This window comes from Megalops cyprinoides, chromosome 11, assembly GCF_013368585.1.
Source record: "Megalops cyprinoides isolate fMegCyp1 chromosome 11, fMegCyp1.pri, whole genome shotgun sequence".
NCBI lineage: Eukaryota > Metazoa > Chordata > Actinopteri > Elopiformes > Megalopidae > Megalops > Megalops cyprinoides.
In genome coordinates this window covers 6537989-6554900 of record NC_050593.1, presented here as the reverse complement: position 1 = coordinate 6554900, position 16912 = coordinate 6537989, and the positions used below count along the sequence as shown (strand labels likewise).

Genomic DNA, 16912 nt, shown 5'->3' with positions numbered 1-16912 from the left:
ATCCAGGCTTAATCCATGATAAAGTTAAAATGGACAGGTAATAATAACCAAGGATGCAGCAGATACTTACGGTTTGCAGGGTGTTGACAGTTTCCTCCAGCAAGCTGACCTTCGTCTGCAGGTTCTCAATAGTACTCTACAAACAGACCAATCAGGGACACCCATCAACAAGCCTCACTTATTGCTTTCTGTTACACTGTTTGCTTAGTATATGCTGTTTGCTTAGTATATGCTCTTATCGAGAGTGACTGACACTCTGTATTACAACATGTGTTTGATTTATGTGGCTTGATATTTTACTGAGAGCATTCAGGTAAAGTACCTTGCCCAAGGGCACAACAGTAGTGGCCCAGCTAGGAATCAGACACGCCCGTGTCCGCCACGGCTACACACCTTGGCTTCCTCTGCCTTGCTGTTGGCGGTGTCAAGGGCAGCGTTCTTGTCCCGCTGCAGCTGCAGGGAGAGCTGCTCAATCTGGCCGAGGTCCTGGCAGAGCTGCTGATTCCTCTGGGTCAGACTCACCTCACCCTTCTCCTGCTGCAGCTGGTCCACCGCACACCGAAGGCTAAACGCCCTCTCCCTCAGAGACTCGATCTGAAACGCGCGCACACACACACAAACACAAACACAAACACAAACACACACACAGACACACACACACACACAAAGAATCCGTTCACACATATACAACCACATACACATGCACACACAACAGCATTCATACAAACAGAAATGTGTACTGGTTAGGACAGGTAATAGGGCAAAATATTGCTTTCCTCTTGGTTAATTAAATTTCCTTTTTTACATTTATTTATTTGGCAGACGCTTTTATCAAAGGCGTCTCACAAGTAAGGTAGAGTACAACGCAAGCAAAAAACCACTGAGGAGTCAACAACAATAGAAGCGCTGCGTGACCAGGTGTCAAAGGTTGACTAGACAGGTACAAGCTAGCTGGCAGAGCTAACGAGTGCGTTAAACCATTAGATTACATTTTTATATAGTTTAGTAGGAAAGTTTTGAGACGTGAGAAATTTCTTTAGAGGGTAGTGTTTCAGGTGCTCAGGTGAGAGTGGAAGAGATGTGTCTTCAGGTGTTTCCTGAAGACAAGAGAGGGCCTCGGCAGAACGGATGAAGTGTGGAAGGTCATACCACCATCGGGGAACAACGGCGGAGAAAGTTCTGGATAGTGAGTTGCTTGCTAATAAAGTTACAGAACTACAGTAAACTCACCTGTGTTTTCTGCTCACTGATGATCTTTTCGTGACCCCTGTGTTCACATGCATCCTCAGATCCGTTTTCGTGTGTTTCGTCTGTTTCTTTCACGGCACTCTGCAGATTTGAAAAACATTGGTCGTTTGCTTACATCTTTTATTTATTTTTAATGAGGGGATTCTGAGAAACAACTAACTGCATCCGTATTGACTGACTCTTCATTGAAAATAATGAAAAATACACTTAATCGTAACCCTCCACTGAGACTTTTAAAATGAGTTTTTCCAGCTCTGTTCTAAACAGTTACGGTTGGCATAGCAACCAAACTTTTCTCTTTCCATTCAGAGGACCCCTATGCAGAGTCAGCCGCATCATAAAAGCACGCCGTAAAAATCCACCCAAACGTGCCTTTAGAATTTATGCTTTGCTTACAGCTAGCTATCGACACACTTTTTAAAACAAACTTATGTAGCTAGTCTATAGTTCAAGCTTGCTGTTATTCATAGAGCTCTGCTTCTGTATAACTGCTATAGCTAAGGGGTTTCTAGCTGTGTCTTAAGTTTTTACTGGCATTCGTTAACAAGCTACCTATTTCATCTAAGGGAAGATACCAATTAAGGCTAGCAAACTTAATCTGGAATTTACAAACATAATAAATATAAATATTTGTTGTGACGTTACCTTCGTCGTAATTGCTAATCATCTAATAGAGAGAAATTAAGATTAAAAATAAAAAAGAAAAAAAGAAAAGAAAATTCGATCAAAGCTTATGACTTCCACCCTAACTAGCAGCAGCAAGTAAACCGCTTTTCTCCTGTGGTTTAAGACGGACAAATCACAGTTCAGCATTAGGGTCACAGCCAATCACCTACCAGATTAGCCGTGGTGTTGTGACTGTTGCTTTGGCAACTTGGCGTACTACACAACAGAATTTGACAACTAACAATCCAAACACGTGGAGAAGAGGTTTATGAATGATTAAAATATGTAATGCATCTATACCAAATGCATTTTATTTGGTTCTATTGGTCGTGTTAGCTGCACGTGTCTAAATGGAAATACAGCTATCCAATACCCAATAGTAGAGCAAGTCATCTTCATTAAAAGGGAAAAACTAGCCTGTTAAATTAGTCTACATCTTAAAATGTGCTCGCTGTGTAAATCGGAGATAAGGCAACACATTTTATTTTAATTTTCAAATGAGTGGTGCAATGCAGTTGGCAATTTCACAGGGAACTGATAATCGCACGTCATTTTGGACTGAGTGCTACACCCATTGTGTTTTTAGAAGTTAGCAATAAAACAACGTGCAATATGCGCCCGATCTCTGCGAACATCCTTACCTCTTCTTGTTCCCCGGTATCACCTGTCGATTCCATTGGGATCTTGAAAGGGATGTCCTTGGGAAAGAGAACTACTGCTTGTGAGTAGCAGTACTTGAACATGTGTGTGGCTGGCCCCCTCGCTTGCGGGTGGTGCATTTGTATGTCCAGCCTATCAAGTAACGACCACTTAGCCCCAAGTCTCTAAGTCGTCAGTGTTGTCAAACATTCCTTATCATGGATGTGTTTCATCTGTTTACATGCAAGTGTACAGCTGATAATAGCATTGTTTGTCTTCCAGATACTGTTTTGAAATAGTATAATGCCACTACTCTAATGGAGTTTTTATTATAACTGACATTTTTATACTGCACTTGTAGATAGATGCATACTTTGTAAAATGCAATGTGGTATGAATTATTGGAGTATTGTCTTGAAAGATGCCAGGTAGTGAGGATCACCCACTGAAATTAATAATAAGCAGTCTCCAATATAAATCTCGCGGCAAGTGCCTCATCAAGCTACACTTGCCAAAAGTAAGAACGCAATGTTTTAATGTCCCTCTAGGTGGTGCTATAAGGTGGAATTCTTTCATTCAGCAGGAACCAGGTCCTTTAACAGAGGAAGTGAATACTAGAGTCACACGAAAAGCCCCATGGTTAACAGTCTGAAGTTCAGATACTGAAAAGACCCGGTTGGTTAAAACACAAATCGTCTCCTTCTTGGGTTTTAAGGATTTAAGACCGCATTTAACTAAATAATTTATAAGAACTAGCAATGATAATAAGGACTTTTAATATGTGCGTAAAAACATACGGCTGTTTACGGTTTATTCGGCCACAGAGCACTTTGACAACTGTCTTTGAGGAGGGTGGCACAGCAGGACTTGTCCTCAAATCTACATCCACTAATATTTATGAAAATCTGGCTTTTGAGGACTGGATACACCAACACGTAGACCTGGAAAATCGGAGCATTCTCTTTCTGTGGAGGAACGCGCCAGCGGTGGTAATAGGCAGGCATCAAAACCCGTGGCAAGAATGCAACCTCCGACAATTGAGAGAATGGGGCATTCCGCTGGCGAGACGGCGGAGCGGGGGAGGAACGGTGTTCCACGACCTGGGCAACATCAACATGACCTTCTTCACGTCCAAGAGAAAGTACGACCGGCACAGGAATTTAAGCATCGTCACCAGCGCTTTGAAAAAACTTAGACCGGGTCTAGACGTGCATGCGACGGACAGATTTGATATACTGCTTAACGGACACTTTAAAATCTCAGGGACCGCGGCGAAACTGGGGAGGAAAGACGCCTACCATCACTGTACTTTACTGTGCGCCGCCGACAAGATCTTGTTGTCCGCTGTCCTGAAAAGCACTTGCCAGGGGATTACCAGCAACGCAACCCCGAGTGTGCCATCTCAGGTGAAAAATCTCATGGACGAGGATCCAACTTTAGATTGCGACATGATCATGGAAGCCTTGGCCTCTCAGTATAACTTAGAGTTTGGCTTAAAAGGTCCCGTCACCCTCGTCGATCCGACGGATGAGCTATCCATGCCTGGGATCCGCAATATGGCACTTGAGCTACAAACGTGGGAATGGGTTTACGGAAGAACGCCTAAATTTAGCGTCAGTACTTGTTTTGAGGTGAGCTGCGAAACTTCCAGCACAAACGTGACCTTGAATATGGACGTCAAGAACGGTATCATAGAGACATGCACGATCGAGTTACCCCACGACTGGCTGCCCACCGCAATATGCAAGGACCTGAGCACACTCTTGGTCGGCAGCAAGTTTTGTCCTACCGAGACAGCGGTGGTTACCGCGGCTATGTTAAGGACAAACCGGCTGAGCAATGAATTTGAAAACAAAATGCATATTCTGTGTGAAAGTGTTGCTGCTGTGATGTGAATAAACACCTCACCATATTAATGTTGAACGTGAGTGTCATACTGCCATGTCCTGAGTCATTCATATAAAGGCACTGTAACGAGTACAACATGTACAACAGAGTTTTTACTGCATTAAAATAACATACAAATACACACTTCCCAACATACATTGTTATTGTAAAATGTACAGCGTAATCCCTGTGCCAGACCATCCCTTGTGTCCAGAAAATGGATGGGACAGAGGTGACTCGAATGGTACTTCAAGAGCACATCCACTGCAGATTATATTTTTAGGATTGTGCACCTGCCAGCCTTCATGGCATTTTAACAAACTGCATCACATGTACAGTACAGTAGTGAAGATTTCAGGTTCAGAGGGTACCTTTCATGTCCTGGCCCTGAACGTGATGTAACTGCCAAAGTGTTTGTCTTGTACTGGAGTTCGTAGAAGTCACTTTAAAGCAGTGTGACATTTTTAGGTTTCTGTTTCCATAGCAGGATTGCAGAATCAGATGCAATCTGCTGCACCATACTGGCTGGCTGGAGTTTCTCCCTGTTAGCCAAACAGAACAGTGTCATGGCATCAGGCACTTAGGGTTTTAGCATTTTTGTAGCCATCAAGCTAAAAGCAGTATTGGTAAATAGGCAGGAAATGGGAATTGGCTTGGTCAAGTGTTCCAGTGTAGTTCCTCGGAGCGCAGGACAGGCACAGCATTTTTCATACTGTGTAGACTGTAGAACATTCTCTGGGGGATTTAGGACAGCGGAACTCGGTGCTAAGTGGTCTTTGTGTGTTTTGTGTGGAAAACATCCACTGTAGTCTCTTGACACTCCCTCAAGTCATAGTCGCAATACCCAATGGAGAATCGACCCTGAGGAAAAAATTGAATATTTTACATCTTTCAGTAATACATATGTCAAAAAACCTCTCAACGATTAGTTTTTTGCCAAATAGATAGGTCACAAAACCATTGTTTCAGCCTTACCTTTGGCTTTTTGAAGAAGTCTAATCCTCTTCCTATCTTGATTATCCAGCCATTGTTGAACCTGTGGAAAAGACAGCATTTACATTCAGATGTCTCTGTATACACTGACAGAACCAATACCCAGTGTTAAAATAATGCATCAGATGTCAGAAGAATCCTTTTCCAGAGGTAGCAAACAGCCCTCTAGTCAAATGTTTCAAAAGCAACAAACCTTTCAGACAGGACAGAGCATTGCTAATTAAATACAATTGCCATATAATGAAAAGAGGTCCATTTGGGTCACCTGATTTCCCTATCGTGGATGGTGGAGGAGTACTGGATGTCCAGGGTCACCTGCTGGCTCTGTAGAGATTGCTTTATCTCAGCCAAGGCACTGCTTTGCTGGGAAGAGTTCTCACCCTGCAAGATGCAAAGGACCATCAGCTCATGTGAGAACAACTTAACAACAAAAGAACCCATAAAAAGCTATCTTGTGGAAGAGCACATTTTATTTGTGAAAGGATGATTGAATCCTATGGAGGAGTGTGAGTCGTTATTTGCAAAACACTACTACTTACATCATCCTGGGAGGTCAGGAGGTGAATCTTCTTAACTTTGCAGGGGGCTTTCAGCAGCATCTCACAGAAGCGCAGGAAATTATACAGCTGAATGCGAAAGATGTAGGTGAGCAAGTGGCAGCACGCATCTCAGCAACAGAACATGTTGAATATTATGTTTACAATTTATAATGCCAATTAATTCCTTTTTTTAAACTTTTCAGTTTCATTTCACACTTATGATAACACCACCTCTACATTTTTCAATGGTAACAGGGGATTGTCACCGGTCACGCGTCAGTCTTAATTGTGGCGTGCATCCATTCCCCACACATGACAGCGAAGGGCTCCCGTTACCTGATGTATGTGTCTGATGTAAGGATCCTCCACCCACACCTCCGTAAGGGTCTCGCTGATGTAAGGCTTGAAGAGCACATCGTAGCTGAAGCCCGTGGCGTTCTCTGATATTTTAATCTGCTCGTGATATTTACCCTCTTAAGGGCAAAAGAGAGAAGAAGCTGAGCTCAAATCAACGTCGAAATGCAGGATCACATCAGAGAATCGGCAAAGTCTTTGTGTTTTAAGTGACTGATTACATAGGAACATGGTGCAAATACAATACAATGAAATGTCACAATAAGCCGGTCAGTCACAGAGTGTTCTTAAACCTGCATGTGATGTGAGACCTGTACAGAAATTGTACACCCCTCGTAAACTTTACCTTCTTTCTCGCGCGTCAGATGATCTTTAATCTGCTCTGCCCGCTCCATGTAACCCTTGATTTTCTCCCTGTAGTGGGCTTTCTTTGAGTCATCCTTGATGGCTAGTGAGAAACAGGTAACCACACCTTAGCTTCACACCGCATAGCGTTTTCCTTCGCTATTTACATAAGTTACTAGCCTGAGGAGAAGACTATATGCAAGAGTAATGGACGAGTCCTTTCCTTGTATCGTACTTCGCTAACTTAAAGGCTGCCCCCTCACATGATCAAATAAAATGCTCAAATAATCAGTGATATATACAGATTGGGTCCCCCTTGGCAGAATCAATTCCCCCTAGGATGAAGGCTAGGATCTACCTTTGAGCACGTCCAATAACAGCTGGATTCCTTCCTGGTAGCACACGAGTGACTCCTGGAACCGCGAGCTGTGGTCCAGCTCTACAGCTCTCTTGAGAACGGATACAGCCGACGTCTCCATGCCAGGGACATGATTCTGGGTCATGGTTACACTGAAGCGTATATCTATCGCAGACCACGTTTTAGGAAAGACTGACAGTCTCTTCGGACACTGAAGTCAAGCCTTCAAAGGCGCATAGCTTTAGTGGCACCCCTGTAGCTAACTTCAGCTTCAACTTCACTTGGGAAACGACAAATGCCGATACAAACAGTACTTTGGCTGTTGGAAGATCACCAGATCACCACCCTGTCACAGAAAGTCTTTAGTTGCATCGTTTAAGAATAATTTAGGTTATTCTCATGCTCCATGCTCATAGATGTCTCTACTGACAACTTTGAACAAATCTCCTAAATTCGCGATGCTGGTGCTTCCTGCTTTAACATTCGTGCTACACAATAATAATACCCCCAGGAAACTTATGAGCCATTTTGTTACATATTCCGGTAAAGTGATTATTTGCCTCAGTTTTAAACCCAAATACTTAATCCTTAATAAACCCAGAAAAAAATATAATTATATAATCAATGTATGTTATATAATCAAAACACAATTATGCTGCGTTAATAACGTAGAGCCCCAAGATTAAAGTAGGAACTAATTCGCCAGAGAAGATTCAACGGGTAGTCAACAGAGTGAGCGGAATAACTTCCGGTTTCCGTTAAATGCGTGATGCATGCGTACAATTAGCGACCTGTCGTTTTTTATTTTATCATGTGTAAGTAAGTAAAAATGTAGTTAGGTAATGTATTCAAGTGGTGCAAATGAAACACTGAACTCTGCATTCAGTAAATCGTGTCTACGTTGTTTTGTTACATAAATACTTTTCTTTGGCGAGCTATTCAGTCTGGTATAACCTTGGTGTCTCCGTGGGTGGTTCAGAGGACCGTGGAATTGCAGTAGCTAGCTTGCTAGCAATTGTCCCTGGCTACGATGGCGGGTTTCTGTTGTGCGTTACGGAAAACGTCATCTGCAATTAAGGTAAGGGAAATATTTTACCCTAGAAGCTGAATATTTAGTTGTTTATCTAGACTAGAATGGCAGTTAGTTCATCTGCCACATTACGACTCGGGGGGGTCATAACTGTCCCTGCCCGTGTTGCCCTTCTGTATTATATCATACACTCTAGTCTAGTACGCCTAATACTTCTCACTCTTGACTTGCCTCGTCTAAATTAAATCATATTAAGCTCGTAACAAAATCTCCTCATTGTTACCATTTGCAAGATAGGTCTCAATTTGCAAAGCATTATAAGTAATGGTACTAGAACAGGTAACGTGCATGTGGTGGTAATGCCACCGTATGCCTTGTTTTGCCTTTAATTGGGTTGGTACGAATTTACTACACTTGAACACTTTGAATAAAAGTACCTACCATAGCGTGTATTTCCTAATACATTAAAGGCTTGATGTTCAAGGAATCATAGATAAGCTCTAGCTTTATCTGCCATAAGTTTAATGCTGTAATGTGCTTGTGGTTCCATTCTTTGTTCCCGGGAAAGCTGAACTGAGTAAGAGGTTTTGTTCTATTGCAGTTGCATCCAATTCAACATATTGTTTGTGTATGCATGTATGCAGGATAATAAAATGGAAAATGAGCTTGATTTCTGAGTATCCCTTTGTGGCTGTACCTTTAAACAAGTAGTTGTTTCTCTCTCCTGTAACAACCCAGCAATTTAGCTGTGTAAAATGCCAGTATTACAGTGAAGCAGAGTAATTAAGTGCCCTTGTCCATAGTTTTGTATTTACTTTACTTTAATTGCAGAATCTGACAGAAGCCACACAGCTGCCATGGAACATCTTACTCCGGAGCAAGTTCACTAAACCTTGCATTCCGGACAGGGTATGACAACAAAGCCCCTTATGGATGTCACCAACAGCTTTGCTTCCTAGATCTGAAGTAGCATATATTTCAGATGTGACTTTTTTTCCAAATATATATTTATTGTAAACACAGAAAATGTTTATTTCATTTATGTGTCCTGTGTAAAAGTTGACATTGTGAAATAATCTAACAAGTACCTTTACAGATTCTCATGAAATGTGACTACTGTAAAAAAAAAAATAAAATAAAAGGGATTTGTGGGTTCACAGTATGGGCGGTAAACTGATTCCCAGTTCTGTGTGTGTGCAGTTGTTTGAGGAATGGTCCAAGCACCATGAGAAGTATGGGGGGGACCCTGAGCAGCCCCACAAGCTACACCTTATCACGCGGGTCAAGACCACACTGCGCCGGCCTTACTGGGAGAAGAAGATTGTGCACGATTTAGGCTTGGACAAGGTAGTCTCTTTCACTGTGCCTGGTTGGATGGATAACTCACATGCCTATCCAATGAGATTAGGTTTATGCAAATGAGGTTACAAAGAAAGCATTAAAGCTGTTTTTGATTGGAAGCATTCTGTGCATCTTTCATTCCAGCCTCACCAACCTCGAGTGCATAAGAATATTCCCACTGTCAATGACAAACTGAAGATGATAAAGCACCTTGTGAAGTGAGTATTCATTGATTTAGTCCATAGCAGTCTGGCTAGCAGCATGTATCCCTCGTCTTCATTGTTTCTTCAGCACTAATCTTAATGCTGGTGGCACAGCTTTCCTAGTCAGCTTGTTTCAGAGCAATGGTGGGAAAGTATGCAGTGCAAGGGTATGACACCAGTGTCCCAAATGCGATTCAAACCCACGTCCAACAGGGTCAGTATAGTGCCCAATCTTCTAGTTCATATGCTTCCCTCGCCTCCTTGATCTTGACAAAATTTCAAGATCCATAGGGCCAAATAACATAAATCCCAAGGCAGCCGGTTTCTTACCAGGTTAATTCCCATTATGCAACTGTTGATGGTTTTTTCCTCAAAAAGAAAGAGATGACAGTTGTATGTCCTTTTTGCCTTCCTGGTTTGGCTGTTTAGCTCACTTCAGCTCGGGAAATAAGAATGTTTCAATTAGGGCTGTTAGCAATTAATCGACTATCGATTAACTGCTAATAATAATTTAATCGATTGAGATTTAATTAAACAATTGATTTAAACTTCCATAAGTTTACAACCGTTTCCTCTTGTAATTAGGGCTGTCAACGTTAACCCTTTCGCGCGTACGTTTAGTGCATATGCTAAAACTGGTGCCATTTGAACACTAGATTGGAGAAATCCTAGCATATTCTCAGCAGCTGGCCTTACTGTGAACAGACTGCGCACAAGACTCACCCCTGACCACGTCGATATGCCGATCTTCCTGAATAAAAATACTTAGGTTTTAGGTTATTGTCTATGTGAGCATAGGAGATCAGACTCTGAAGTGTGTATGCCTTTGTCAGTGGCGGCGGGTGAGCTGGAAACAGGGGTAGCGGAAACATTACCTTTAAATCTATCATTAATTTCAACCTGTATCCCTTTATCCTCCTTTATTAACAATAAAACAAATAATTAAGAGAATAATTGACACCAGTTGTAAATAGAGTAAATGATTATGCTTGTGAAACAGCGTAGATTGTCTGTATTTTGTGTGCTTGCGAAAGCTACGCGAGATTGTATAATTAACAAGGACGGCACTTATCGATTCAAATTAGGCTACTTTAAATGCTCAAAATAACAAGGATGGCAATTTGAATAATTAAGTGGCAAGTAATCCCAAAGCTTTCTCTTAAATGTTTCAAATTATAGCTTTCTTGTGTTAAAAAATTCAACTTACAAAACGAAGCTAAATTTAGTTAAATCGATTTAAATTACTGAGAATAAACTTTCAGGTTAGGTTGAATGCAATGAAAGGTAACGTTTAGAACACAGACCTCACAAAATTTAACGTAATTTACATCAATAAATGCCGTCCTTCTTAACTGAATACTTTAACGTTGTAGCTTTCGCAAGCACACAAACTACAGACAATCTGCGCTGTTTCACAAGCATAATCATTTACTCTATTTTCAATTGGTGTCAATTAAGGACACTTCTTAAAATTCACATCCCTAGTTTACATCTGTCCACAGGAAGGACACACTGCAGTCATTGCAGATGAAACTAGCCGGGCACCAACCCAATATTAAATCTCATAGCAAGAACCAAAAAACAAATCTGGGGTAGGACACTCGGTGTTCAGTGGCAGAATTATAATTTCTCGTCTTGAAAGTTTCCCTGAAATGACTGAAAGAGGTAGAAGCTTGTCCTCATATTCCAGCAAAGTGGCTGGCTGTAATGCGGGGTCACGTTGTGCTGAGCTTTGACACAATAGGACATTACGATTTTGAGAATCGGCGTGCTTAAACCAATCAGAAATGACTGGGTACCAGTCTCCTGTGCGTTAATGCTGACAGTGCCCCCTCTGTACACAGGATCCAGCCCCTGAAGCTGCCCCACGGGCTGCCCTCCGAGGAGGACATGGCTAACACCATCTTAAAGAGCAACGGCGAGCTGGTAATCAGAAAGCGCCTCAAACCACTGGAGCCAAAGGCCATCGAGTCGTAGCCCGACAAAACACAGCACCAGACCATTCTGTACAATAAACATTTCAACTGTTGTTGCACAAGTGGACTCTCTTTCTGGAATGCATTACACTGAGCACAAACACACCCAATGGTTAGGCTGCATTTTAAGAGTGGGTATGACAGGTCTTTTTTGTAGACTTTTGGTACAGGACTTACGCACATCTGAATATCCAAGGAGACCTTCAGGAGTGCAAGAACCACTGTTCCTGCACACGTACAGCTATACCCCCTTGTCACAAAAGAGTCAAAACGCCAATGATGAATTATCTAGTTTTATTAAGATAAATCACACACTTATAGAAAAACTTAAAACGTGCCAAGATCTTAACTGAGGGTGAAAAGGGAAGAGCAGGAGGTTGTTCCTGGATGCTGATGGCTTCCTTGGCACTTATTAGTTGCTCACAGGTTGTCAGGGGATCGCTCCTCCACCCCAGCACCAGTCCAACAAAGAGTTTCTGAAACGTCAGCCCCGTTGTTTGAAAAACAAAGTATGAAAGACAGTGGTGGTTTTTAAACAGCGATTTCTAATTAAATATTCATATTAAAGTCCACCTCAAGTTATTGGGTTACAGGTGATGGAGCCAAGAGGCAGATTAAATTTAAAAATCAAATACCTGGACCCCACAGCCATAGTGACTTGGAGGGAAAACCAGTCCCTAGGTTTACTGTAGAAAATATTATTGGAAAATGGAATATTCAGGTAAGTGTTGCTGGAATCACACAAGGCATTAATTACTTCCCATGCCTGCACTCAGCCTGAAAGGAGGAATATGAGATTCACTCTAAATCTAGCCCACGCATGACAATTGCTCATCAGTACAAAAGGGAAAAAATTAATGGTGCAGTGACAAATGGACGTTAATGATGAAACAAGAACTTTGATAGGTGGAGAGAAATTAAAGGCAAAGGAACAGACACATGGGTTGAGTTTCGGTCAGCTTGTTTGGAATTGCAGGTCTGAAACTGAGGACTGTGAAAAGGAAGTCCTGAGAGGAATTGAGAACGGAGGAAGTCGGCAGTGTTCTCTAATCGTCGTCGGAATCGGAGTCCGAGTCGTAGCCCTTCCCCCTGATCGTCTTCTTGTCCACTTTTTTGAACTTTGACCCTGACTTCTGACCGGTTGTGGGAGGCTCTAATAGGTTGCCACTAAAAACAAACAAAGAAACACATTAAAAATGCATGAAGGTATTTCCTGCAATAAAAACAGTGTTACATATTATCATTTCGTACACAAAGTGGGTTCTGAGCCTAAGATAACTGGACACACCAACAACCCTCAGGCAAGAACGCACATCATATTTTTAGTTTACAAACCAACCATTCATAAAAAAATAAAAATCCAGTCTTCAACACTTTCTCACAAACATAATGTTCGAGATTCTGACAGTAAATAATTTAATAGCCTCCGAACTGTGGGAGCACATGGAAGCATTCCTCTTAAACATTCCGCTGCCAGCTACCTGTAGTTGATGATGTCAGAGCAGCCCAGCCGCCACTCCAGCACCTCTGTGGAGAACTCGTCCGTGTTGCCCAGGTCGGTGAAGCCCACCACGTAGTCCTTGGTCTTCCCGTCCTTCACCAGCGCCATGGTAGGGATCACCTTGATACGCAGTCGCTCCGTCAGAAAGGGCGCCTTCTCCACGTTCAGCTTGATGAACTTCGTCTCCAGGTGCTTCTTGGCCAGGGCAGACAGGTGCTTGTCTAAAATTTTACACCTTTTGAGGGGGGAGAGGGAGGAGTTAGCCCTACTCAAGTAGATTGTTGAATGAGATTCGTGGCGCTGGAGAGTGACGAGGCCTCGAATGGGGCAAATCTAGAATATCGTACCTGAAGGTGGAATCCCTGTAGAAGTGGCAAACCACATTCTTGCTCTCCTTCACCTCGGAGAAGAAGTCTTTCTCGCTGGGGATCTCTCTATATTCACCATGGCCTTTTGAAAGCCACTCCTGAGGGGGCAGGAGGTGACAGATGGCATTTTTGTTAGATAAATTGTGAGATTAAACTCATTTTATTGTCCAAACACAAAGACCAGGTCCTCTGGGGGTGCGTACCAACCAACAAAAACGCCAGATAAAAACGTTCACTGAGAAATAACACTTTGCAATGTTTAAACAGGAGCAGAAATGATTACCTGTAGCAATATGTGAGATTGGCTTGAATTTGGTAAAGGTATATCAAAAGAAACATCACACTGTAAACAGATATTCCATTTACTTAAAATATAAGAACACGCATTTGAAGTGACAATATAACTGGATTTAATAAATACCCACTGATGCAGTTTCTGTGTCATATGACTGTAACTGTTTGAATAGGCAGGATTATCAGGGAGTGGCCATGATAGATGTGCTGGTCAAAACAACTGTGCAGAAGGTATGGATGGCCCCTGCATAGAAACATAAACCGAATTCTTTTTCCTTTAGGCTGGAGGTTTCAGTTCAGAATAAGACTGGTTTTCTTGTTTCCAACATTAAAATGACAACACACCGACAGACCTGGCTGATCGGATATTATGACACCTAGCGAGCAATGACTTAAGACTGGAGCATTAATATGACACTGACACAGTACCTGTGCAGCCTATCATTTAAAAACCTGTGAAACTGATTTAAATAACAGGTCAACCCCTGCCACACCACATATAGTACCTATTTTATTCAACACTATCCCTCTGGTTGGTCTGCGCTGCCCACTTGCTTTCCTGCATGTTCCTTCTAGCCTAATGCTAAAGCTCAAAGCTCCCTGTTCCAGTAATACCATCAGCAGTTAGTAGAGGGCGTTCAGCCAGGTGTGCTTTGGAATCCTCATTCTCTGTCACCAAAGTGAAGCTTCATACATTTTGCAAGGCATCTCAGCTGTTCGATTTTCACTGGGGTGTCCCCGTAATATTGTCCAATCGTGTTTAGAGCTTAAGAAACAACTTTTGCTAAGTTAAGACCTAAAACAAGCTTGACCAGCTTTACAGAGGCGTTGCTGACACAGCAAAAAGACTGGCAATGCAGACTCATTGTTCTCTGCCTGTTTTTAACAGCATGATGACAGCCAAACCACTGAGCTCACTTACTACCATGTACTGTAGCTATTCTGGATACACAAGAATCAGGCTATCACATTCAGAGGCTGTCATAACAACGGAAGAAATCCAATGAAAGCAAACGACAAAATATCCTTATGTTGCTGACAATGGTGCCATGCTGACTGAGTCAGCAATCTTAAAATCATCCGATTGGCTCACATCATTCACTCTGCTCCCTTTAGCCAATCCAATATTACCGTGTTTACCCTGAATTTCACGCATTTGGCATATTGCTCAAATGTATGAGCTGCAGAATGCTCTAAGACAGAGCGAAGGCCTCTCCACCCCCCGAACCCCCAACCCCCATCCTCACGGCACCTGCTTCTGCTTCTGGGCTTTCTTGAGGGCCTCCAGCCTCCTCTCCTTAAGTATTTCCAGCTCGTCCTCGTCCATCTTCTCCAGCTTCTCCAACTCGGCGTCCAGCTGCTCCTCTACCATCCGCGCCGACTGCAGAACTTGCTGCTCCAGCACCTTCGCCATGATGTCCACTGACTGCCCCGCCATCTCCTCTCCCTTCACGCACTCTGACCGCTTGGACAGAGAGAAACGGGCGTACGGTTACACAGTGCAGACAAACATTTTTGCATCTATACAGCTAGCTAGGATGGCTCTGTAGGAAACTCAGAAAGTGTTTTTGACAAATGGCAAATGACATGTTATTAAGGAAACATCATCATTAGCATCATCAGGGCCACCACACAAACTGGCCACGCCCTGTTCGAAACACTGCGGTCCCGCAAACGCTTCAAGGCAATAAGATCTCACACCAATAAACTGAGAAACAGCTTCTTTCCCAGAGCTGTGGCCTCCATCACACCCCTCCCTGCCCAACCGCAGAAGGGGATACAGGAACTGTGAGCACACACACATCAGGACTGTGATACATACACACACACACACACACACATCCACCTCCACCCCCAGACCTGCTACCACAGACACAATTTACTTACAACCTCTGCAACACTGTGAATGTGTAAATTCAGCTGCTATTACTGCTGTCTTTCTGGTACTGCTTTTATTTATTTGTTGTATTTATTTATTTGTTTTATTTTGACTACATGCGAAATTTCATTGTACCTGAGTATAATGACAATAAAGATCATTGTATTCTATTCATCACAGAACAAAGAGACAACTGTAATTTTCTTAATATAAGCAAGTGGCTACTGAGTGGCTGTCAAAACTGTTTTCCCCTTTCCTTTTAAGCGGGTTTCACTACTGACACATAATTAGCTTGGTAGCTAATGTTGCAATCATAAATTTAGCCAACTGGACTAACGTTACAGTTTCAAAGCTTATGTAAAGTACAATAACGTCGGCTAATTAGTAAAGCCAAGTGGCTCGCAGCGACTTGGTCAACAAATATGGATAATTAATCAGCTAGGTGCCTGCTATTTTGCATGAAAAGCTGACCACTTGGGGTGAGCTAGCTACTTATAGCAGCTATAAAATGGTTATTCGTAGGTACTAGACGAGCGACCTACCTAGCAAGTTAGCAAGGCAGTGGCCATGGTAACCGCCTGTAATTGTGTTGGCAAACTAACGCTATACAGCTAACCAGCTAGCTAATCAGTCGTCACTAAAATCATCTAGGTGTAGTTTGTTAGCTAATATCATATCAACCGCCTAGTCGAACATGTGTTATACTGCAGGCAAGAAAAACAAGCTGGCTAACTATCTTAAAAACGCTTAAGACAGCTAACGTTAGCTAACCAACAAAGAAATGGTGACAGCCGTAAACGTTACAGCTGAGTTTTAGCCAGTAAAATTCTGTGGCATCCAACAGATAGTTTTAGCAATGACCGTCGAGTTATATAGTTAGGTAGCCAGCTAACATTCAGGTGATTTATTTTTTACATTTACAAATAAAACCTTAACCAAACCCTTCCACAATTCTTTGCCTACTCACCTCAATCTTTGCTTGCGAGAGAAAGACGACAACCCTTATTGCGCTCAAACCGAATGACGAAACGTCATAATTCGGCGCCCAGGGCCATACCTACGCAGTATGTCCGAAAAGCCGTTTGTCGTTTTTCATAAAATAACGCAGCGGATATATCTTGTGTGAAGAACAAATTATTCCTTCCATATGCTTGAATAAAACATGTGGCGCCGGTTATAACATTGTGCTCTTTCTAAAAGAGAAACGTATAACGGTCTCTATTGTGGTAGATGCATTCTGGTACTTGTAGTCTCAAAGCCTAAACCATCACCGATAACTTGTATTACACAA

General features: G+C 42.4%; 4 protein-coding genes across 4 annotated transcripts; 2 read left to right on the top strand and 2 right to left on the bottom strand.

Annotated features, from left to right (window-relative positions):
- Positions 1–3223: 3223 nt before the first annotated feature.
- lipt1 (lipoyltransferase 1) lies at positions 3224–4448 on the top strand. The gene has a single exon (XM_036541315.1). It carries the CDS (start codon positions 3312–3314, stop codon positions 4446–4448), a length of 1137 nt encoding a protein of 378 aa, XP_036397208.1. The 5' UTR covers positions 3224–3311.
- A 176-nt stretch (positions 4449–4624) lies between these two features.
- mitd1 (MIT, microtubule interacting and transport, domain containing 1) lies at positions 4625–7498 on the bottom strand. Its single transcript, XM_036541113.1, has 7 exons — positions 7030–7498; positions 6673–6774; positions 6309–6445; positions 5973–6059; positions 5699–5814; positions 5416–5476; positions 4625–5301 (listed from the first exon to the last, which is right to left on the bottom strand). Exons 1-7 carry the CDS (start codon positions 7172–7174, stop codon positions 5206–5208), a joined length of 744 nt encoding a protein of 247 aa, XP_036397006.1. The 5' UTR covers positions 7175–7498; the 3' UTR covers positions 4625–5205.
- Positions 7499–7785: 287 nt separating this feature from the next.
- Positions 7786–11598, top strand: mrpl30 (mitochondrial ribosomal protein L30). The gene is made up of 5 exons (XM_036541317.1): positions 7786–8107; positions 8891–8968; positions 9260–9406; positions 9545–9618; positions 11448–11598. The coding sequence occupies exons 1-5, from the start codon at positions 8060–8062 to the stop codon at positions 11578–11580; spliced, it is 480 nt and encodes a 159-aa protein (XP_036397210.1). The 5' UTR covers positions 7786–8059; the 3' UTR covers positions 11581–11598.
- A 483-nt stretch (positions 11599–12081) lies between these two features.
- txndc9 (thioredoxin domain containing 9) lies at positions 12082–16638 on the bottom strand. Its single transcript, XM_036540843.1, has 5 exons — positions 16589–16638; positions 14995–15207; positions 13428–13546; positions 13061–13315; positions 12082–12746 (listed from the first exon to the last, which is right to left on the bottom strand). Exons 2-5 carry the CDS (start codon positions 15178–15180, stop codon positions 12626–12628), a joined length of 681 nt encoding a protein of 226 aa, XP_036396736.1. The 5' UTR covers positions 15181–15207; positions 16589–16638; the 3' UTR covers positions 12082–12625.
- Between the last annotated feature and the right edge of the window lie 274 nt (positions 16639–16912).